Here is a 24,764-nt window from a genome sequence, read left to right as displayed (position 1 = left end):
GAGCCTGAAGAAGAAGTAGACAAGCCAACACAGGAAGCAGGGAAGGAAATTCTCCAAGACTCTCCAGGAGGTTTATCTTACCAGGAGTTTATCGGATAGGAGGCCCAGGCTCAGAGACCATCCCCACTGCCCCTAGGAACACAGTCTTTGTCAGAAGGGGAGGGAACATCAGAACTGACAGATCCCAAAGTCCACCGCAGGGTCAAGCAGGCAGAGCTGAGAGGAGGTGGGAGGCAGTCTACTAGGTTAGCCACTCACCAGAGGTTACACTTGAAGACCCTCCCTGAAGGAGGGATTCAGTAAAAGCTTGTTGAGCACTGTGGGAAACCGTCTACTTAGTTGATAGGCAACTGCCTTGCTTTGTAAAGCTAACTAAGCTTAGAGGATAGCTCCGAGCATTCACACTCCCTTCAGGTGTGAAGAGATGTCTATTTACTGAATAAAGCTTCGTGGATTGCATAGCAGACCTCTTTATTATCTCACATCTCGGTAGGAGGGCTTGGAATCATGACAGATAGTGATGAGGCAAAGGTGTTTGGGTTATACTGATGGCTGGGTTTTCAACACCTCCATCTGAGAAATAAAGATAGAGCCCTGCTAGCATTCAACTACTAAGCCTGATCTTCCAAGACATCTTCTCCTGGCTCTTCTTCCTTCAACCTTACTTCCTGTTTCCCTCTGACCCCAGGTTCTCCTGTTCCCTTATGCCAACTTCCACCCTCTGTTTTTCTCTAGAGTTCATTTCCTGTTTCCCTTTTGATACTCTTTCTAGTTTCTTAACATCACCTAGTTCGTCTTTACCTTAGCTCATCCAGAGACTGCCCGTGTTCTTTGCTCCACCTGATGGCTAGCTGGGCAACAGATGACTTTGGGGAGGCAAGAGCTTACCAGAACCCCAAACCTGCTCCCTCCCCTGATGATTAACAGCTTCAATAGCCAATGGGAAGGTGGGAGTCATTGTGACATCAGAGCTTTATGCTTTCCTTAAGGATGTAAGGGAGGGAAATCTTACAAAATTCTTGGCATTTGCTCAGTTCTTGCTCTTTGTGGACACACACTTACCTTTAACTCTTTTGTCCCTGTAACAGAATTAATTTCAGGGGTGGGCAGCTTGTGGTTGACCAGATGATTTGGCCTACAACTCCCATCAGCTCTAGCCAGCAAAGCCAATGGTGAGGAATCATGGGAGTTCTAGGCCCAAACATCTGGAAGGCCATAAGTTGCCCACCTTTGCATGGACAACTTAAGACTATGCTGGAGCTTCTAGCTCAAAGATACTTCTCTCCATGTGATTTGGAGGATTCCAAGATTTGTTTGGATATTTAGAATTTCAGATGAATGGGAGGACTGTATCTATAAGTTTATCCTAATGTGAAGCTTTGGACTATAAAGTGATTTAGTTCTCTCAACAAAGGGATTCAACTATCTCAGTTATGCAGAAAAAGTATATTATGAGGACTTCTTTGCAAAGCAGATATAAGGCTAAGTAAGATTGTGATCATCTGCACAATTTACTTAGGGAATAAATCCCACTGAATTCATTAAATAGGGTGACCATATGAAAAGGAGGACAGGGTTCCTGTATCTTTAACATTTGTACTGAAATGGAAATTTCAGTAGGTGTCATTTGTATATATGGAGAACCTGGTGAAATTTCCTCTTCATCACCCCAGTTAAAGCTGCAGGTGCCTTACCCTCTTTTAAATCTGGTCACTCTAGTATAGCTCCTGCAGCTTTAACTGTTGTGATGAAGAGGGAATTTCACCAGGTTCTGCATATATACAAATGACACCTGCTGAAATTCCCTTTTCTATGCAACTGTTAGATACAGGAGCCCTGTCCTCCTTTTCATATGATCACCCTAAATCATTAAGAGATCTGAGTTTGATACTGTGGATATTAGACCAGAGAAGAAAAAGGAGAAGGAGGCAGTCTATGGTTAGTGCTTGTGAACTTGCCAGAGGGGAAGGAGAAAAGTGAAGTGGTAGTTTTCTTAGCAGAACTTACAAATCACCCAACCTATTCTTGGGAGGGTCAAGGTCTGTATCCTCTTCCAATAGGTTCAGAGTGCCTTGGAGGGTGATCATAATCAGAGAATTTGGGTAAGCTTAGCCAAAGCACTGCTTTCTTTGAACTGAGGGTGTGACTAGAACAGCACCACCTTGAGGTGCCAAGGTGTTTGTCATATAATTATAGGCTTTTTCTACATGAGGCATTTATTGTGCACTCAACATTCCCTATTCACACTTGTTTATGGGTTCTTTAAATGACATAGTGACACTCCAGTTTCATTTCTATATCAAACCAGCACTTTTGGCAAGGTTTTTTTTTTTAAGAGCAGAGAAAATGTTGCATTTAATTATGAAAGAGAGTGATTTCCTCTTGTGTATTTGTGCTATTCCACTATACCACATTGCCACCTAGAGGATATGTAGAGGAAAACTAGGAAAGGAAATGCTCCTCATGTAGTTTTCAGATCTCAATTCTGTGATGAAACCGCAAGTAGCTACAGTGGATTAACAGTGTTGTGTAGAAAAGCTGATAGTCCTAAACTGTGATAGGATTAATTTTGTTCCAGTGTTTCAGCCAGTATATTTTAGTGCTGTACCAAAAATTTTGGCCATTCCATTTTCAGCATTTCATGGGGGGCGGGGTTTGAAAACTTGGCCGAAAGAGGCTCATCCAAATGCTCGAGGAAGGGGGTGGGGTTTTGTTGTTGTTTTAGAAAATTAAAAAATAGGATGAAGGACCCTCAGCAATCAGCTACGCTTAAAAAAAAGTATATGGAAACCCTGTCCCCCTCTCCAAGGAGAAAATTCTCCAAACTTTCCCCCCCTCCCTGTGAAAAAAAGCAGAAAAAACAATGCCTCTTTCACAAGAAGAAAGTTCCCAAAAATAGGGGGCAGATTTCAGCCCAGTACTAGTATATTTCCCTCTCCTTATAGCTCAAAAACAGCCATTTTCCCCTAGCAGCAAACTGAATTCCACAGAAGCCAGTTAGACTTGCTTAGTAACATTGAAGTGGTCTGATACAATTGATGCGTTTGTTCCTATCACAAAGAGGGTTGCTCCTTCAACCCAGTTTGGTTTGTATCTATATTAATAACTGCAATATAAACTGCCTCATAAAATAGTTTTACACAGTTACTTGTGAGTAAGCCTCATCGAACACAGTGGGATTCATTTCTGAATAAATGTGCACAGAATTGTAGCATAAGGCCTTTGTTTATACCAGGAAAGGGCAACTTGTGGCCCTGCAGACGTTGGATTGCAACTTCCATTATCCCTTACCATTGACTATGCTGGCTAGTGGCTAGGGCTGATGGGAGTTGCAGAAGTTGCCCATCTCCTATTTACACTACAAATGTGTATTAGTTTTTATACCACTTTCACTGTCAGGACTTTTCAAAGAATCCTGGGAGTTTTAGTTTGGTGAAGTGCTGACAATTCTAAGTTAGAAATCTATAGTGCCACCTGCCACTGCATATGTATAACCACATTTGCCTGGCATCTGTGTTAGTGATATGCCACTTCGACCGGCTCTCCCTAGTGGGACAGAGCCACTTGAATAGTAATAGTAACCCTCAGGAATGGAGACTGCTCCAGACATATCTTACTGTTTAGACCAGATGAGTAAGGAAACGACTGGTGAAAGTTAAGAGTCAGCAGGAAAACGAAACCACATTTCTATGACACAGTGAATATTTTATTTTGAGAAGCAAAACCCCAAGTGCTAAAGCAATTGAAATTTTCATACCCCATACAAGAGAGATTTGGCTGTGCTAATACTCATCACCTTCCTCTTCTTCTCCTTCCCCATCAATGGTATCTGTCCCCACTTCTTCATAATCCTTCTCCAGGGCAGCCATGTCTTCTCGGGCCTCAGAAAACTCCCCTTCTTCCATGCCTTCCCCTACATACCAGTGGACAAAGGCCCGCTTGGCATACATTAGGTCAAACTTGTGATCCAGGCGGGCCCAGGCCTCAGCAATGGCTGTGGTGTTGCTCAGCATACACACTGCCCTCTGCACTTTGGCTAGGTCTCCACCGGGTACTACAGTGGGGGGCTGGTAGTTGATGCCCACCTTGAAGCCTGTGGGGCACCAGTCCACAAACTGGATTGTTCTTTTTGTTTTAATGGTGGCAATTGCAGCATTGACATCCTTGGGCACCACGTCACCCCGATACAAAAGGCAGCAAGCCATGTATTTGCCGTGGCGAGGGTCACATTTCACCATTTGGTTAGCAGGCTCAAAGCAGGCATTTGTGATCTCGGCCACAGAGAGCTGCTCATGGTAAGCCTTCTCTGCAGAGATGACTGGGGCATAAGTGGCCAGAGGAAAGTGGATACGGGGGTAGGGCACCAGGTTGGTCTGGAACTCTGTCAGGTCTACATTAAGAGCCCCATCAAAGCGCAGGGAGGCAGTGATGGAGGAGACGATCTGGCCAATCAGGCGGTTAAGATTAGTGTAAGTTGGACGCTCGATGTCCAGGTTCCTACGGCAGATATCATAGATGGCTTCATTGTCCACCATGAAAGCACAATCTGAGTGCTCAAGGGTGGTGTGTGTGGTGAGGATGGAGTTGTAGGGCTCCACCACAGCTGTTGATATCTGAGGAGCTGGGTAAATGGAGAACTCCAGCTTGGACTTCTTGCCGTAATCAACGGAGAGCCGTTCCATCAGCAAGGAAGTGAATCCTGAGCCAGTGCCTCCTCCAAAGCTGTGGAAAATGAGGAATCCCTGGAGCCCAGTGCATTGGTCAGCCTGTGGAATACAGGAAACAAAACATAAAACAGTCCATTGGGGTTAGAGAGTGCAGCAGCTCCCAATTTGCTATCAAGCCATGGTCATGATGTTACTAGCGCTCTATCAGATCCCAAACAGCCAGGACCAAGTTATCTGAGAGATCACCTTCCCCCATATAGGCCACCCCAGTCTCTATGTTATGAGGGGCTTCTTACTCTACCATGGCCTACTTATGTTTGTTTGGCTGTGGTGCAGAGATGGGCCTTCTCTATTTTGGTGTCCACCATGTGGAATGAACTCCCCATCTAGATCAGGCAGGCTCCTAGTGGAGACTGTTTCTGCCAACAATATAAGGCACGTTTGTTTGCCCAGGTGATTCCCTGGCCGTTAGCATTGCCAGCTACCCTTGGTTATTTTAATGAGCTATTGATTCTATTGATTCATTTTATGGCATTTTATCATGATTTTATTTTGTGAGCCACTTTGGATTATTATTATTTTTTAAAAAATATTATTATTATTATTATTTATTTATATAGCACCATCAATGTACATGGTGCTGTACAGAGTAAAACAGTAAATAGCGAGACCCTGCCGCATAGGCTTACATTCTAATAAAATCATAATAAAACAATAAGGAGGGGAAGAGAAAGCAAACAGGCACAGGGTAGGGTAAACAGGCACTGGGTAGGGTAAAACTAATAGTGAAATTATGGGATGGAGTCTTCAGCCAAAGCCTTGACATCTCTCTCCTTCCCTCTCTGTCTGTATTTCAGCACTACAATTTAGTATCATCACTGATCAGATGAGCTGTAGGAAGAATCTGAAACTCTTCAATTCCAGCAAAGATGGAGTTGCTACAGTAGCTATGGAGCACTGGTCCCCATGAGAGACAGTCATTGTATCATAGCTGCATGATACTGGCTCTTGCTTGAGCAGAGACTGAGCCTGTTCCACAGATCACTGTGTGCTCAATTGCCCTCTGAAGACAACCTTCTTTTTATCCAGCCTTTTTCTAGTGCCTACAGTGTGCATCAGCACAAGCCACTTACTATCTACACTCCATGTTCATCGACCAGGAGTCCCATATAGCAGTCCCCTTTCTGCCTCATGTTTCCCTGGCCAACAAGCCCAATTACCAGCTTCCGGATCCGGTCCAACACCAAATCAATTATCTCCTTGCCAATGGTGTAGTGCCCACGGGCGTAATTATTGGCAGCATCTTCCTTTCCAGTGATCAGCTGTTCTGGGTGGAAGAGCTGGCGGTATGTGCCAGTCCGAACCTCATCTAGAATTCATAGTACACAATAGGTCAGGTCATTTCCACTCTGGATTACTCCTCTGTCACCTCCTACCCTTCTGGAATTTGGCTAGTGTTTTTCTGCATCTGCAAGGGCTTCTCTGCTAAGAGACCAAGGGCTTCTCCATATTCAGAAAAATTCCTGGAGTCTTCACGGGTTTTAATGATTAGCAAAATGCATGTGCTCCCCACCCCCATTTTTGCCAGTTCTTTCCCATGTGTTTCAGTTCTACTGCCAGCAGATGGCACTGTGTTACAGTGCAGATTTGATTTATTAAAGCATTTTCGGGTTTTATGAAATGGCGGATTCTCACTTGAAAATGGCAGAAGAGGCATTGGAGGTTGACAATATCATAAAAAGAACCCACAGGGGTACCTCCCTTGGGAGGGCATTCCAAATTTGGGCACCACCACAAAGAAAGTTAACTGTGGCTCTAGGGCATGAGAGAATGAGGGTGCAATCCTATGCATGCTTAGACAGAAAAAAGGTCTGCAACTCTCAGCATGCCTCAACCAGCATAGGATTGTGCCTTCAAGCATTTAGGGGAAGTCTGTACCCCTGGATTTCAGGTGTACTTCATGTCAGACCAACCCAAGACAGCGTAATTTGGTCTGAAATGCTCTGTATAAAAGTACTATTAAAGCACAGCATGTCTTTCCATTAGGGAAGTCCTGAATGTCCAGTGCCCTACAGATTTCCATAAAACTATGCTTTTGAGAGGATTTCCTCCTTAGAAACTGAATGCCATGAATTGCTGTGATTCATTAATTGGCTAATTCAAGATGATTTAAGCTGGCCCGGCACTACCATTAGCTGGGGTCAAGTGGTCCAGCGGAGGTAGCAGATTTTAGGGTACCATTAAAGAACAGAAAATGGTTAAATAGGTGGTTTATTATGATATTTTTTACCACCAAGGCAGGAACTAAAAATGTCTTGGGCAGTCTCTGGATTCAAGTCAATATCCAATCAGAATACACAGAGATATCTCTCTGGAGGACTCAGTCAGACTCCACTCCCGATACACAGCACTCACCAATCACAGTCGGTTCCAAGTCCACAAAAACGGCCCGAGGCACATGCTTTCCCGCTCCAGTTTCACTGAAGAAGGTATTAAAGGAGTCATCCCCACCTCCAATGGTTTTGTCACTGGGCATTTGCCCATCTGGCTGAATCCCATGCTCCAGACAGTACAGCTCCCAGCATGCATTGCCAATCTGCACTCCAGCCTGGCCAACGTGGACTGAAATGCACTCGCGCTGAGAAGAGAAGGAGAACAGACCCATTAGTGGTGTTAAAAAGCAAGCTCCATGTCAGGAGCTGAGGCTAGAACAATGAACTCACAGCTCTGCATACATATGGTGAGCACACTGCACACTGGAACATCTTCTGGGCAAGGATATTCCTAGGTTGTCTGAACTCGCCGGCTATTGTGCCCTCCTAGACAAGAAAAGCTATACAAGGCTTCCTATTGGGGCTTGGGCATTCCCAAGTAACAACACTCTTTCTGTCTCGTGTATTTTGGTGTGTTCCTCTGGGCATCTCCACGTTAAAGAAAAAATCAGCAGCCTTACCAGGCTTTTTTTCTCTGATCTTTCCACATTCACTATGGCTCATTTAGACAGTGAGCAACAGTGACCATGTGATTTGTAACTGAAAACTTCCCTCTGAGCAATGCTCCATAAAGTTCAATGAAACAGAGCCATGGAACATCTAGTGGCAGAATTAATGCCGCAATTATTTTAAATACCACATTGTCTCTGTTTTTGTGTGTGTGTTTTAAAGCAAGATTACTGGGGGAAAGAGGGGGGAGATGTCCTGGTGATTGATGGCATCATGTAAAGGACCAGAAAACTTCTGTAAGTGGACAATCGTGAGCGAGCAATAAATTGCTCCTGTAGGGAAGCTCCTTGACTTCCTGGCACAAATCCTGGCTCCCCTCCAACAGCTCAGTGGCTGGAAGACGCTGCCACCTCCACCAGGACTTGAGTTTAATAATCAAAGGTCACAGGGAAAGAACAAGAGCCCCCTACCTAGTCTTCCAAAGAATGTATGAAATTGCTACTTTCTTTGCAGATCACTCAGGATGCAATGCCTTTACTAGACTTCCCAGAATGGTTCAACTTTTATAACCTATCCTCCCCCTCCCCCTCCCCCCACCTCTAGCTTTTCCTGCCTCTCTTCTATGGCTGTCGATATCAGCTTGACTTGACCATGTCCTGAAAGAGAAGGTTGATGGACTTGGGTATGTTTAAACTGGGGAAGAGACAAGGAAAAGGCAATATGAGAGCTATCTTCAAAATAGTTGAAGGGCTATCATGAAAGAAATTGGTTTTCTGTTGCTCAAGAGGGTAGGACTCAAGCCAATGGGTTCAAATGACAAGGAGGATTTCAGCGAAACATTAGGAGCAGTTTCCTAGACTGTTTGCCAGTGGAACAGCCTGCCTCAGAAAGGGCTGGGCTCCCTTTCATTATTATTTTATTAAGACATTTGTATCCCGCCCTATATCACAAGGATCTCAGGGCGGCATACAGATAAAATCATACAACCAATATGAAACAATAAATATACACAGCTAAAAACAAATTAAAACATTATTAAGCTAAAACAAGTACAAATTTTTTAAAAAGTAAAACCAATTAAAAAAATTAAAATTAAATTGGAGGTTTCCAAACACAGTCTGGGTGGCCACCTATCAAGGGTGCTGTAGCCCCAAATTTCCTGCAGTAGCAGGGAGCTGGACTACATGATCTTTGAGGTCCCTTCCAATACTATGAACCTTCTCTCACTTCAGGGATACCTACTTGCTCAATCGTTTTCCTAGTCTTTGTGCCCAAAGCACCTATTTTCAGTAGCATGTTTAGCCACAGGGCTGCATTTCCATGGCACATTATGGCATTTTCACTGAGTTTATCACACTGATGCCCTGCCCTTTCTCCAAAGAGCTCAAGATACTGCACGCGCAGTTATCCCATTTCCTCCCTTATAATTTTTTTAATCATTATTATAAAGTCTCCAAGGCTGCTTAAATCCTATTGATTTCAATCTATTTATTTAGTTTTATTCTGGTTGTACTTTTACATTGTAATTTTAAATTTCCATATTTTATATATATTTTGCTGTACTTTATGGTTTTAGTTTCTGTGAACTGCCCAGAGAACTTCAGCTACTGAGTGGTATAAAAATGAAATGAAATAAATCCTTGTATACAGAATTGTTGTAGCCAACATTTTGATACCACCCTTCAACAGCGTTACTGAGATGGTGGTGTGCAAGTTTAGAAGTTTATCTTCAGAACCACTTTGAGAAGTGGTGGCTTGCTTTAAGGCCACCCAGTTAGCATCTAGGCTGGAATCCTGGCAATCTATCCACTACACTACGAAGGCATGTTTTGGTGAAAGAGATTTACATGGGTCTTCATGGCACACCATAACTAGTATTATGGCATAGGGTAATATCCAACTTTAGTCCTGCATAGAGTAGACCCATTGAAATGAATGGGGCTCAAGTTAGTCATGACTAACTTAATTCTCATTCATTTCAGTGGGTCTATTCTATGTAGGACTAACATTAGATACAAGCCAGTGTGTGCATTTCCAAAACTGCCCCTAAAACATTCAGAACAATCTTACCAACCTGTTGCCTTCCAGGTGTGTTGGACTACTGCTGCCATCACCTTAGCCAGCATGGCAAGTAGTCAAAGATGTTGAGAGTTGTAGCCCAACATATCTAGGAAGCACTAGTTTGGGAAAGGCTGATTTAGATCAATACCATGTTAGTATTGCTTGTTAATTAGAACCGAGGCTGAGCCAATAAAGGGGGAAAGTGGGTGAAACTGGGAAACAAATACCCTTCCTAACATCCTCTCCATCATACAGTAATGATTCCCATCCCACTTCTATCTCTGTTTCTTCCTCTCTTTTCTACACCTTGCACATTTGGAGCTACACCGTGGTACAGATCTAAGGAAGGGTACAGAGATTGCACTGTATTATATTTTAAAAGAGGAAGACATGATGGTTATGGAGAGTGGGGCTGAAGCTAACAAGTCCAGGCAAGACTCACCATCTTGCAAAACCTCTTCGACCTAGCAGCGATGAGCTCAGAGGACGAAGAATGAGAATGAAGGTGCTGTTTGCTGTGGCTGGGATTTATAGCATTCCAAAGCCCATCTCCAGGCAGGAGAGATGCTTTGTTGTTAGAAACGGATACGGGGCTAGCCTTTTTCTGAATGGTTTCTGGGAAACGATCAAGCCTAACAAATAACCAATAGTGAAAGTAGAGCTAAGCCTCCGGGGGCCTTGGTTACACCAAACAATGCCACAGCCAGGGCCTGATGTGTGTGTGGTGGTGGCAGGGGGTGTAAAATCCCCAGAAGTTTCATATGTGGTATCAAAACCTTATTCAGCCAAGCCGCACAGTAAAGGCAAACCTGACCTTAGGGGATTTTAAAAATGATTCTTGGTAGTACATCTAGAAGCTTGACCTTGGGACCAAAGTCTGCCTGCTTGTTGTGCTTCAGTTTGACGGATTAAGCAGAAAGGAAGAACAGCTGAGCCTGGGAGTGTTTGAGCAGCGGCTTGTCACAGGAACAGGCAGAGGCTAGCCCCCACACTTCTTCTTTACAAAGAGTACCGGAGCCACTGCAGGTGAGGCAGAGGGCCCTAATAAACCCATGTTGCAAATTCTTGCAGCTCAGCTCACTCTGGTTCCGACAAGGAATAGATCCGCCCAACTGGAATCTTGGAACCTGTGACCAAGTCGATGGGACAATCATAACAGCGATGTGGTGGCAGCTGATCCACTTCCTTCTTTCCGCTTAATCCCCCAAACTGAAGCACAACACTGCCCCCCCTGCCGAGATGACCACCCAGACAGCAGTGATGTCAGCACCTGGCCCCCATCTTGATGGAGCCACTTTGGTGCCACGAGGCCCCTGGCTCCCGCACTTGGGTTCCTTCCCGGCATCTGCACAGGAAGGAACGCAAGTGCGAACGTTCCCCCAGGCGCTGAGCACAGGAGGGATCAGGGAGGAACAAGGCAGCCAAAGGAGGACAAGGAGAGGAACTCAGGGCGCCCTAACCACCTCTCCTCCCTCTGACCTCACTTACATTATAGACCAATTGTTTTGGAATACAAGTTTGTTGTTAGAATTCATTTAAAACCTGGGAATAATAATGGGGGGGGAGGTTTACTCCCAAGTACACATTAAGTTAGAATCCTATTATTTTAATCACAAATTGCTTTGGAAATTATGCTGAAATTAAAAGGTGGGTCTAGATACCCCACATACATGTATAGTGCTCAGGGCTATTTAAAACTGGCCATGGTGAGGAAGTGGTAGAGTGATCACTAATGAACAACCAAAGAAAAAAGAGAGATGCATCAAAGGATTTGCAGCAAAATAAGAGGACACCAATTTACACAACATCTGCACATACTAATTTATACGTATAGGGGCAAGTTTAAAAATAACAATTACAATTTAAATCGAAATACAGCATATCTCAGCATAGTGGGAAAGACTGTAACCGTGTGTGTGTGTCTATACAATTCCGTGTTGGAAGGTGATTTCCTCAGAACCCCGCAGCATCTGTGCTGTGAGGTGAAAATAAAAAGCTAGTCAACAGGAGGGAGCATGGGCTATCTGGTCAGGTCAAGCCTGCCCCCTGCCCTGCTCTGCATTCCCACACTTGCCCAGCTGGGCCTGCTTGTGGCTAATCCAAACCGAAGCTGGGAAACATCATGGTGAACTCGGAGCAAATTGAAAAGTCGTGGTAACTCGAGACTTTGGAAACACGCAGTTGGAGGCTGCATCATATAAACAATGCAGTGCCACTCTGTAGCCACTATTGGGTTAATAGAGTGTATAGACACCCCCCTGGGGCACTTCCATGCGGCCCCAGTGCGACCCCAAAGCGATCGTGTAACTTGCCTGTAAAAGAGACGAGGAAGAGGTGTCCTTGCCGGCGCCGGCGGCAGTGCCACCACCCACCTCTCTCCTCGATGGCCGGGATGGAGAGCTTGGCGGAAGAAGGTGGGGTGGAGAGCGGAAGAAGCTCTCCACCCCGCCTTCTTCTGCCGAGCTCTCCGAGCCGGCCAGCGAGGAGGGAGGTGGGTGGCGGCGCCGGCAAGGACGCCTCTTCCTCATCTCTTTTACAGGCAAGTTACACAATCGTTTTCGGGGTGCACTGGGGGCGGATGGAAGCGCCCTGAAAACGACGTGTGGAAGTGCCCCAGGTGACTTGTGTACCTGACTGTTTCATCTGCTGTTTAGGTGCTGACTTTTGATGGGCAACAGTTCTGAAATCGGACAGGATTGCCCTTCAAATAGAGGATGCCTTCAAAATAGAGGACAACCCCCCTGGCAGCCCTTCAAACAGAGGACACATGGGCACCCTAAGACCGTTGTGAAAAGTAGAATATGGGACTGGGGGATCGATACACACAACAAATTGTGTTCTACAATATGTTTATAGTGTAAACTCTCTCAAGCCTTGACAGGTCCTCCCAATATGTACTCCACCTGGAGTGGCTATTCTTAGGTTCTAGTGTAACCTAAGACACACTCCGCCACCCCACCCTGAGATGTGGCTTTGGAGTGCTTCCTTGTTTGTCTTTTCCCAAATTGCAGCAAAGGGGGGATTTTTTGAGGGGGGAGGAGAGGCTTTGCTTATTCTTCACTCCCTCGCAGCAATGCCCCCCCTCCAAACTGCCCCCATACACAGTAATTAGGCTCTTAGAAAGCCTATACGGTTGCAGAGGGGAGGCTGCATGCTGGAGGTCTCCCCTGCTCTGCCCTGCCTAATGTTCTGTTCAGCCAAGCTGTGACCATGGAGACGGTGATGAGATGAGGGTTGGATCTCTCTTATATTTGCTGCTCCTCCAGGCCCCACCAGCATACACAAACACACAGGGCAGCCACCATATGCACGCTTCACCTCCTCTCTCAACGCCAGGTGGGGTAGCCACTCCGCAGAGTACATATACAAAGGGCCTGTCAAGACTTGGGAGAGTTTATACTATAAACATTTGTGTGGCCTTCTTCCAGGACCCAGCAGCAAACAAGGGACAATGCTGTCCCCTTGTGGTGTACAGCCAACAACTAGGCAGACTTTGTTGGTATTTCCAAGGCAACAGGCAAGTCTCAACAGAGAGCATACTGAGTCGGGAAAGAAAAACAGAGAAGAAACCCTTTGACAACACCAGAGCTGGACTGGTGGGAACGGAACAGAGTCTTTTTCTTTTTTTACCATTGGTTTCTAGAAGGAAAAAAGGTCCTCTTCCCTTCAAGCCTGGGTCACTCTGCCATGATTTAGCTCTTGGAGGTGGGCGATACATTCCCTAACAGTGCAAACTAGTGGGCCATCCTGCCCAGGAAAAGCTCCATCCTAGCAACAGAGCTTAGCTGCAGCTTCCATCCACACACGTGCCTCTGGCCTTTTGGATTGTGATCAATGGATCCAAGCTACAGTTTCCCGTGGCGGGAGCCAATGCCAACAAGCCACGAAATCTGGGACTCCCACAGAGAGACCCTCCAGTGGAGCAGGTAAGGGTGACTTTGATGGTAAGGCACTCAATTACAGTGATGCAGGTGTAGAGTGGGAACATAGCCAAAGGTCCCAGGCAGGGTCTGACTCTGCCTTCCCCACACTGGTGCCTTCTAGCTATGTTGGATTACAATGATCATCATCTCCAGCCAGCATGCTGGCTAGGGATAATGAGAGTTGTAGTCCAGCACAGCTAAAGGGCACCAGGGCCATGAATATATGACTCCACTTTGCCTCCTGATTCCCTCAAAACCCTGCAGTGTCGCTGCTGCGCAGCGGATTCAAAACAGTTACACAGCAGGGGAAAATTGGACTGCCATACAGTGGGAATGGGGAGCAAATATTGAGGGACCAGGGGAAACGTGAAACTTTTTTTTTTAATGGCAATGCTGCACAACTTTAAAAGCTGTAACAGCGTAACATATCTTAATTACCCCTACTTTCATTCCCCGACTTTTACATTGCCATGGTGGCCATTATGAGACTTTTCAAGCCTACCCCCAGCCCTGCATTCCCACTCCTACCCAGAGCTGGAATCCTCCTTTGATCCGCCCCTCTTTCTAAACTTGAACTGAAGCCACCACTGACAGACAAAGAAACAACAGTGGTGCCATTGGAACAATGGGAAAAGTCAAAGTAAATTGACACTTAGGCCTTAGCTAAACCTACAGTTTATCCCAAGATCGTCCCAGGGTCGTCCCTGCCTGCTCCCGGGATCCCCTGTGTGTCACTTTCATGATCAGGGATGATCCCGGGATAAACCTTCAGTCTAGCTAAGGTCTTAGAAAGAGCGCAATTTCGCAGAGAAAACCCCTATGTGGCTGCAAGTTGGCGGCTGCGTCATATAAACAACAGGGTGCAACTGCGTGGCCACGACAGGGTATTTAGAGCGTATAGACAAGCCCCAAGTTGGGGAAAGCTGCTCTGACTCAATCTTTTTTTACAACTCTGCCGGATAAGTGAACCAAATTCAAAGATGCCAAACCGGCTGGATTTAAAGGTACCTTTCCTTGTGATAATATATACCAGTACAAACCATATACTAGCTGCACTAATAAGAACCCATTATCTTTAGGGGTAGAAGGGGCAGGAAAAAAATGCTTCCACTTATTTTTACACTGGTGGGTCTTCTGTTTTAGCCTATAAGTAACCACACAGTTGGATCAGAAAGTGGATAGAATCTGTCCACTGCCATCATTCCTTCTGGAACTTTTTAGAAGGGATGGAAGAATTTATCAATTATGGTTTCTCATTTTTCCAATATTCAGTTTGGTTCATCAGAGTCTTATATCAATTTGAGAATTTTTTCAAAGTATGCACAAAAACTTGTATGCATTTTGTATGCTTACCTAAGAACTTAAGAAGAGCCATGCTGGATCAGACCAAGGTCGAGTCCAGTACTCTGTTCACACAGTGGCCTACCAACTGTTGGCCAGGGCCCAACAAAGCAGGATATGGTGCAACAGCACCCTCTCACCCATGTCCCCCAGCAACTGGTACACACAGGCTTAAAGGAAAGGAAAGGAACCTCTCCTGCAAGCACTTGAGTCATTGCTGACTCCTGGAGGGACGCCTGCTTTCGCTGACATTTTCTTGCCAGACTTTGTAGAGGGGTGGTTTGCCATTGCCTTCCCCAGTCACAGTTACCTGGGTACTCATTTTACCGACCTCGGAAGGATGGAAGGCTGAGTCGACCTGAGCCAGCTGCCTGAGAACCAGCTTCCGCTGGGCTCGAACTCAGGCCGTGGGGAGAGTTTCGGCTGCAGTAACTGCCGCTTACCACTCTGCGCCACACGAGGCTCTTACTGCCTTGGATACTGGAGGTAGCACAAAGCTTAATATGTGCAATTTTATTTATTTATTTATTTATTTATTCTATGATATGCATTTTTGCAAGCAATGTTACCTAATATAACATATTTTTGTATGTTATTTTCACTGATATACACATTTCTGTTTGCATTTTTAAATATACATATTTTAATATGCATTTTTGAACTTTTGTTGAAATAAATAACATAAAATAATTAATAAATGTTGATGGTGATTATATTGAGAGTGGGAGGTGAAAGGTTGGAAACAGATATATCTCTCATTTTTGCATGTGCCTCTCCAGACATTTCCGATTCATTGCTGCAGGAGTTTGGTGAATAAGCCCCACTTCCCCATGGCTGAACTTGTTCTGAACGTTGTGTTGGGTAACACCCTCTGGTGGTAACTAGTAATAATACATGTCTGCTGCATATATGGCTCATCAGAAACCCTTGTTCAGGAAAACAGGGGACAAACAGCTGTCAAGTCAAAGAACTGCTGTCAGGAAAAAGGTGGCACCCCCAATGGCGTGAGTGAACTTAGGTTTACCTTACCACTAGTGCAGCCTGCTAGGAAGAAAGCATAAGAATATAAGAAGACCAATGCTGAATCAGACCAAGGGCTTATCGAACCCAGCATTCTCTTCATACAGTGGCCAAACAGCTGCATGTGGGAAGCCCACAAGCAGGACACAATTGCAACAGCACCCTCCCACTTCTGTTCCCCAGCAACTGGCACTGAGAGGCGTGCTGTCTCCAATACATGAGGTAAAATGGAGCCTACATAACTAGTAGTCTAGCTCCTTCCTATCTCTCCTCTCTCATCTCACGCTATTGCCCCGCTCGTGCTCTTCGCTCCTCTGGTGCCATGTTTCTCACCTGCCCAAGGGTCTCTACTTCCCTTGCTCGTCTCCGTCCATTTTCTTCTGCTGCCCCTTACGCCTGGAACGCTCTTCCAGAACATTTGAGAACTACAAGTTCAATCGCAGCTTTTAAAGCTCAGCTAAAAACTTTTCTTTTTCCTAAAGCTTTTAAAACTTGATTTTGCTCTGACTTTTATACTGCCTGTTTGGTGCATTCGCTTCCCCTCCTTATTGTTTTATTATGATTTTATTAGAATGTAAGCCTATGCGGCAGGGTCTTGCTATTTATTGTTTTACTCTGTACAACACCATGTACATTGATGGTGCTATATAAATAAATAAATAAATAAATAAATAAATAATAATAATAATAATAATAATAATAATAGTCATTGAGAGACTTACTCTCCATAAATCTGTCTAACCCTCTTTTAAAGCCATCTAAATTGGTAGCCATGACTACACCCTGTGGTAGTGAATTCCACGGTTTAACTATGAGCTGTGAGCTTCCTTTTTCTCTTTCCTGAATCTCCCAACGTTCAGTTTCACGGCATGACTCAGAGTTCTTGCATTAAGACGTTTTCTTCCCTATTCATTTTCTCCACACCAGGCATCATTTTGTACATCTCCATCACGTCTCCCTGCACTTGTCTTTTTTTTCTAAACTAGACAGTCCCAGACATAATTGGTCAGCAGGACTGCCTTTGTGGCAAGCATTTGGAGCCCTGCCCTTTGGCCGTCTGCTCCCACATTGCTTTCCCATGTGCCTGGGGAGAGGTGACCTGGGGCTGTGTTTGTTTCCCTTCTGAGACACACATACTCTGTGTCTCTTTCGTTTTGTGCTGCTGAGACTATGGTCATTAACTGCCATGACCTGCTGAACCAAGAACAACTATTAGCAAGGGCTCTTACCTTTGTTCTTCATGCTAGCCTTAGTCATGGCCAAAGAGTTAAGAAAAAGAATAGAATCACTCTCTCTATTTCACACTCACACACACACACACAGCTTCAAGTTCCAGAGGACTACATGGAAAATTACGGATTAAGATAAGAATATCACTCTATTCTGCATCTCTGTGGTGCAAGCCTTATATACCTGGACGTATCAATTAGGACTCAGTGTAATAAATGGGATATTCTATTCCAGCTCCTGCATTTCCACCACCCCCCCCAACAGTCATTCAGCATTCCATGCCAACTGAGCATGCTCAGTTCTTATTCAGCTGTTTTTGTGTCTCCCCCATCCCTTAGGATTTTTCCCTGTAAAGGGGTTTGTTTGTTTTTGTACTGCAGACTTCAAGACCTCCCCCAAGCTTTCTGATACCTGCCTCTTGCATGTGGATGGCGCTGTTTTGACTACATCAGGATAAGCACTCTAAGAACTTCTCCACACAAGTGATTTATTGCATGCTCATGATTAGCCATTCATGGAAGTTTGTGGATCTTTTTCATGACATCCTCAACCTCTGATGCCTCTCCCGCAATGTTCAAGCAAGAAACTGCCATTTTATAAAATCCCCAAAATGTGGTAATAAATGGAAATCATGCTATAAAGCAGCACCATCTGTTGGCAGGAAAATTGAAACACACGGGAAGGAACCAGCAAAAACAAGGGGAAGCGCGGATATTGTGCCAATCATTAAACCTGCATAAACTCTAGAAGTCAAAGCCCAGGAAAGCTGCAGGAGTTTTGCTAAATGTGGAGAAACCCTGAGACTTGAGATTGACTCGAGTCAATAAGAATGGAGTAGAAGTTTGAGCTTGAGAGTGTCTGGTTTACCAGTGTGGCTGTTAGTGACCCTGCAGCCCGGACAGCCATCTAAGTTTATTTATGTATGCGTTACATTTTTATCCTGCCCTTCTCCTAAGAAGCTGGATTTGCTTTTTGATTTTTTTTTGTTGCTTTTTTACTGTCCCCTTAATAGCAGGCCAAGTAAAACTTTCCCCCATCACTTTATATTTGCGCCAGGGAAAACTTCACCTGCTAAATTCCTGTGTGTCAGGCTGCTGTTAAAATCACAGCAGCTGAGCCGGAAAATAAAATACGTGATGATCTTGCAAGGAGCCCAAATGTGCATTTTAGCTTCACAACTGCATCAGGTAGGAGAAGTTGAGCCAAAGTGGCTTGCACAAAGCCCTTTTATGGTGCACTATGTTTGCACTGTGAACTTTAGAACTTAGCAAGGATTTGGTTGACAGACTTCAGAGTTCTAGTGAAGAAGAAAAAACTAGATTCTGCACACCTAAAGTCTGCCTGCTCCTATATTACACCAGCACAAGGTACTTAGGTGTGATCTTCTTCAGCTCACATCTCAACAGAAAAAAACAGAACTGTAACATTAGCTTCATTTTTGTATGACTGTTATGTATAGTTGTACCATCCTTACAGCAGATATTACTATCAATGATACAATGGCCCTGTTCAGAAGACATCTTAAACCACTGAGGTTAAGGCTTTTTGGTTAACAAAAAAGCCTTAACCACCATGGTTTAAGGCGTCTTCTGAACAGGGCCAATATAACACACATTCCCAAATGACAGTTCATATTGTAGGAGTTAAATGGGGTGGGGTGGGAATAGAAAGGTGTAGGTAGAGAGAGAGTTATAAGATAGAAAGGTGTAGGGGAAATAGCATAGGTGTGGTGCTTAGTGCAGGAGTACTAAAATATACCATGATAATTTAAAAGACCCTTAGGTAGTTGCACAATCAGTCAATTCTGTTTCAGGGAGTTCCTGCATCTCGCTTGGGTGATTTGGCACAGGTTCTACAACATGGTTTGCCTTTGGCCTTGAAAGGTACTGAACTCCAAGTAGCAACTAAATAACAAGAGTACAATTTGCTTTTATTAATAAGACAGACAACTTTAAAATTACAATATGAAATGTACATTAAAGTTCAACCTTTTATTTCAGTGATGCACAACCTTTTTGGCCCTGGGGGCCAAATTTGGTCTTGCTGAGGGGTTGGGGGCTGCACATGGCATACAGGGGAGAGACACAGACAGAGTTGCTTTGGGGTCCTCGGACAGCTTTCATATAGAGGGCGGTCTTCTGTGAAGTAGGACACAGGTCCACCCTCCCCATGGTTTCTACTTTCCCCCCATGGATTTATTTTTACAGCATATTCAGAGATATGGGCAGGCCCAGGTGGGTACAAGTCCCCCCACTAATTTCCTTGCATACATTCTCTATGGGCTTGATGGAGTCCTTGCTCTGGATTTCAATACGTCCAGTTATAGCAAGTCCTGCAAGGGATATTGTTCTGCCCTTGGCCTCCCCTTTAAAACTAGGGTGGGCCACTTGTGGCCCACCTACAACTCCCATCAGCCCTAGCCTGATTTTTGTGAACCGCCCAAACAGCTTCGGCCATTGGGCAGTATAAAAATGCAATAAATAAATAAATAAAAGCCAGCATAGCTAAGGGTGAGGGATCCTGGGAGATGTAGGCAAGAGCATCTGGAGGGCCACAAGTTGCACACTCCTGCTTTAAACAATATTCCCCACAAATAGTGGCACAAAGCAGCTCTGAGGTTCTGGAAGTGGCACATTCTTGAAAGGCAAGGCCAGCTAATAGCAGCAGCAGCGGCAGCGGCAGCGGCAGCTGTCCAATTGGCATGTGTCCTACTTTACAGAGGATGCTGCTCTGTTTGAAGGGCTGTCTAGTCCCAAGTCTGGTATAAAGGTAAAGGAACATCAGAAAAGAAGAGCTGCACATTGAAGTTGCCCATCCACAGCGGACTAAGCAGCAAACACACAGGTCACTGGGGCTCTGCCTTCATGGTACCGAGTTGGTGCCGCCTCCCTCCAAAACTCTGTGGTTTTACTCACCAAGGGTGATGTCGGGTAATCCCGAGGCCAAGGAGAGAGCACAGGGTCTCTGGCGGTCATCCGGGTACCAGAGCTGCTCCCCACCCTCTTCCTGTGGAAGGCAACCAATTGGCAGCAGTCTTCCACCAGGACCACATTCCAGGTTAGTGCCGGAATGAGGTCAGACGGCGAAAAAGCCATACTGATGAAAATGTCAGGGTAAGTCCCTGACTTTTTTAATGTGCAGCTTTGCGGGAAAGCCCTGCAGTGTTTGCAAATCTGTGTCTGTGTCATATAACTGACACAGTGCAGATTCTGAGCCACCACGGGGCTTTTCCCCGCGTATAGACAGCCCTCTGGTCACAGTCTTCCCCAATACGATGAGATGCATTGTATTTCTATTTAAATGATAATTATTTCTAAATTTGTTTTTATACCTATAGATTAGCATATGCAAATTGATGCAGACCTATGTCCTCTTTTTTGGTGATGCACCAGTGGCCACCTTACCTCCAGTGTGAAAGAACAGAGCCTCTAATCCCAGGCTCAGCCAGCACAATAGTAGACGGCTTCTGTGTGCAGTTTCCATTGGGCTAAACAAGGAGCCCATCTTAGAATTGAGAGGACTGCAGGCTTAGGAATGTTCTGTCATGTTCCTCTGCACTGGGAATCTTGGAAATAAATGTTGGTGTCGATAGGACAAAACAGACCGGGGCAATTTAATCTTGCAGCTCACAGAATAACACAGCCCAGCTAACTCCCAGCTATTGCGCTCTCCGTCCCTCCACCCTTTCCATCTATTGCTAGGAGACCTGGCGTGGATGGATCTGGAGTGGTTACCACCCTGGACAGGACACCAGCCAGAGGCTAGAGCCACTGAATAAATCCAAAAATGTTATGTGCCCCTTGTGCTGTTTCTCTGCCTCAGGCAGTCAGAATGGGCTAATTTCTCTTCTAGCCAACCCCTGCACAATGCACAGTCTAGATGGGTGCTTTCCTTGCTCTGCTATTCAGCAATGGACTTGTTTTCCACACACAAGAACTTTTATTATTTCTGCAAGCATCAGGGGAGCACAGGAGCTGCTGCTTCTACTTGCTCGTTAACTAAACAAAATTCTTTTGCTAACCAATCATTTCCTCTCGAAGCCCGCCCCTTGTGCCTTGGCTGCGTGCCCAACCCTTTCTTCCTCCCAGTGGCTTCTCGCATGCGCGCAGCCCCCTTGCTTGGTTGGTTCTCACTAAACTGGAGCATTTCCTCTCTCTGGCTCTGCTGGGGGTTGACAGCCTGCTTACACAACACAGGCTTTTGCCCATCTGTCAGCTAAAGCACATTCACCAGACAGGGACAGGACGAAGTGCTGGGATTCAGCAAACCTTCCCCCATAGGTCCCTTCGCCTCCAGGGAGCTCTCTGCTGGGGAGAAAGGATCCTGGGTTTTGCAAGGATCCTTGCAAAACCAGGCATGTGCAACAAGGTTTGCACATTAAGCTTTGAGAGGGTAGGCGCCTAGAACGTAGCTTTTGCAAGTGGCAGGAGTTCACAGACAGCCTTAGGAAGGAAGAGCTGTTAGCATTTCTTGTCTGCCCCAGGCCCTGCTCCCCTGCCATCTCCATGAGGTGTTCTCTGCTGAGTAGTTGGCGATCAAAGGGCAAATATCCACTGTGTCTGCTTTGCAGCCCTTCACGTTCAGCTAACTGCCCTGCCCTGCCCTGCCCTGCTGAGAGGCTCCTTTGGCCACCTGCCAGGGAATTCTACTCACAGAGGGCACCTAGTTAAAATTTTGTGTCTGTACATTTTCTTCTTCCTGCCTAACAGCAGTTTGGGGGGCATTTGGATCAGGACCATGGTGCTGGGACAAAAGGTTAGACTCATCCTCTCCTATGCCATTGTACCGGTCTGAATTGCCCACCCAGCCCTAAAAGCCTCATCTTCTCCATGGCTCAGTAGCCTCGTATGAGAGCTGGGGAACCCTTCCACCAGCAGTGCCTGTTTCACTACCAGACAGATACAACTGGAATCAGGACACAACCCTCATTTTTAGCACGGGGTTTGCCACTTGTTTACCCTGACAAGAGTCCCCTGCCTTTAACACAAGATTGGAGAGCTTTCTGGCCATAGGCCAAATTCAGCCCACCAGGCCTTTCCAACTTGCCAACTCAGGCAATGCTATCTACAGCTGTTACCATTTGTTGCCTTAAAGCAGCCTTTCCCAACCTGGTGCCTGCCAACGGTGTTGGACTAGAACTTACAGGAAGCCAGATTCCGGCTGGACGGAAATCAAGCAAGGTACTGGTTCCCTTCTATTCAGCATTGGTTAGGCCTCATCTAGAGTATTGTGTCCAGTTCTGGGCTCCACAATTCAAGAAGGATGCAGACAAGCTGGAGCGTGTTCAGAAGAGGGCAACCAGGATGATCAGAGGTCTAGAAACAAAGCCCTATGAAGAGAGACTGAAAGAACTGGGCATGTTTAGCCTGGAGAAGAGAAGATTGAGGGGAGACATGAGAGCACTCTTCAAATATTTGAAAGGTTGTCACACAGAGGAGGGCCAGGATCTCTTCTCGATCCTCCCAGAGTGCAGAACACGGAATAACGAGCTCAAGTTAAAGGAAGCCAGATTCCAGCTGGACATCAGGAAAAACTTCCTGACTGTTAGAGCAGTACGACAATGGAATCAGTTGCCTGGTGAGGTTGTGGGCTCTCCCACACTAGAGGCCTTCAAGAGGCCACTGGACAGCCATCTATCAGGTATCTTTTAAGGTGGATTCCTGCATTGAGCAGGGGGGTGGACTCGATGGCCTTATAGCCCCCTTCCAACTCTACTATTCTGATTCCCAACATGCCCCAGCCAGCATGGTAGTTGTAGTCCAACACAGCTGGAGGGCAAAAGGCTGGGAAAGGCTGCATTAAACCAATACTGGCATAGATACTTCTCCACCACCCCATAGCTGCAGGAGAACATGTGGGTGGGAGCAGAACTATCCACTTCAAAGGCAAGAGCGCAGCTTGACTTTGGAGAAATGAATACACGCGTCAATTTTAAGCACAGTACTGCCTGGCGTTAGTGAAAAAATAATTGGAAAGTAAGAATGAAGGAGGAAGATAACGACAATGCTAAACCCATCTTGGGCGTAAGGCAATGCTGGAGTGTGAAGAGTGGTGTGACGGAAACAACGTAGTACAGAGGGGTGAAGAAGAGGCTGAAAATGCAAGGCAAAAAGTGCTCATAACCTTAATGGGGATTAATTCTGTGGGGTGGATGTACATCAGTGCTTTATATCCAGCAGTGACCCCCCATTTGTAAATGCATTAGAGCTGTAGTTTTCAAATCTCCTATCTTCCAAGGAACTTTTCTGTACTGACTTGTATTCCAAAATATCCTTGCACACAGCAGAGGATGTTGGGGAGTGTTCTCTGAGTTCACACAGAACGTTCACATGAGGTTTTGGCCAGGAGGTGTTAGGCCTCACTGCATAAACTGAGGATGGATTCCAGAATGCAGCCAGCACATTGTAGATGAAGCAGTGATAGTGGTAAGCTGTCTTGGCGGGAAACATGCCCACCGTTCATTATTGTCAGTGAGTAATCCTTTCTTTAAAGGAGACATAAAACAGGATGTGAAATACACTATTAGCATATTAACAGCTCTCAGCAGCCTTGTGGGGTTGATAGTTCAATGTCTTCACCTTCCTGGTTACTGTCATTAACATTCCTGGGTTTGTTTTTTAATTGATTTATTTACACCTCTTTTAATATATTCATCATGTGCTCTGTGGCAGAGAGTTCTACAGACCAATAGTATTCTTTGTTGGGGATATATTTTTGTTTGCTGTTTGTGCCTACTAGTTGTGCTACTATGTAAAGAGTAGAACTTGTCCCTTATCTGATTTTGTTCCTCAAACAATGTATGGCTTCAACAATAGTCACTGTTTACCCTTTCATCTACCTGACTTTATTGTATCTTTCCCAAAGTGTGGTATTAAGAGAATGAGAGAGACTGTAAATAATAGACATGCTGTCCCTTTAAACTAAAGAATGGTGGTTACTGTGTGCACCCAGTTTATTAGAGGGCATGCTGGGAGCTGTAGTCTGAATACAAGGAACAAGTGACAGAGAAATACACATTGTATAAAGCTGGCCCTTCTGGTAGAGATCAGAACAGGCAGGAAAGTTAGGAAGATATGGCAGTCTCTTACTGAGCAGGAATAGCGCTTAATCAAGGCCATTCTAGCTTGAAAATGGGAACGGCTGTTACTTGATCACTGGAAAATAGTATTTTAATACAGAGTATATAACCTAGACCCTCTTCTCCTTCTACTGGCATGCCTCTTAAGGATCAGACCAAGTTCAAGCAGATGAGCTGTGTTTTCATTTAGAAATATAAATAAGAGTAGAGTGACACAGATAGCCTGAATGTCCAGCATACAACTGAAAGTTGTTATTGGCCATGGTGCGCCATGGCTCAAGATAGGAGAGTCACTTTACCCTTGCATGTGTGGGCAAGCTGATGTCATTGAGATGTTTTAGATTACAAATCCAGCCACCATTGATAATTGTTGGGGATTGTGGAAGTTGTGGTCCAGAATTTCTGGAGGGCACCAAGTTGCCTATCCTTTGGGTAAGCTCTCTATGCAGGCATTAACACTGAAGAATTCAGTGTAATTCCAGAAGTGTTGAATTTACAATTG

General features: G+C 45.3%; 1 protein-coding gene across 1 annotated transcript in view; it reads right to left on the bottom strand.

Moving 5' to 3' along the window:
- Window positions 1–3,700: 3,700 nt before the first annotated feature.
- LOC134392452 (tubulin alpha-1D chain-like) overlaps window positions 3,701–24,764 on the bottom strand; it is a 29,726-nt gene continuing 8,662 nt past the window's right edge. The window contains exons 2-4 of the mRNA XM_063116796.1: window positions 7,083–7,305; window positions 5,888–6,036; window positions 3,701–4,766 (exon numbers count right to left, since the gene is read on the bottom strand). Of these exons, the coding sequence (XP_062972866.1) occupies window positions 3,783–4,766; window positions 5,888–6,036; window positions 7,083–7,203 (1,254 nt within the window). The 5' untranslated portion in view covers window positions 7,204–7,305 and the 3' untranslated portion in view covers window positions 3,701–3,782. The remainder of the gene's footprint in view (window positions 4,767–5,887; window positions 6,037–7,082; window positions 7,306–24,764) is intronic.

Source organism: Elgaria multicarinata, chromosome 2 (genome assembly GCF_023053635.1).
Source record: "Elgaria multicarinata webbii isolate HBS135686 ecotype San Diego chromosome 2, rElgMul1.1.pri, whole genome shotgun sequence".
Classification (NCBI taxonomy): domain Eukaryota; kingdom Metazoa; phylum Chordata; class Lepidosauria; order Squamata; family Anguidae; genus Elgaria; species Elgaria multicarinata.
This window is presented reverse-complemented; position numbering and strand designations above follow the sequence as displayed.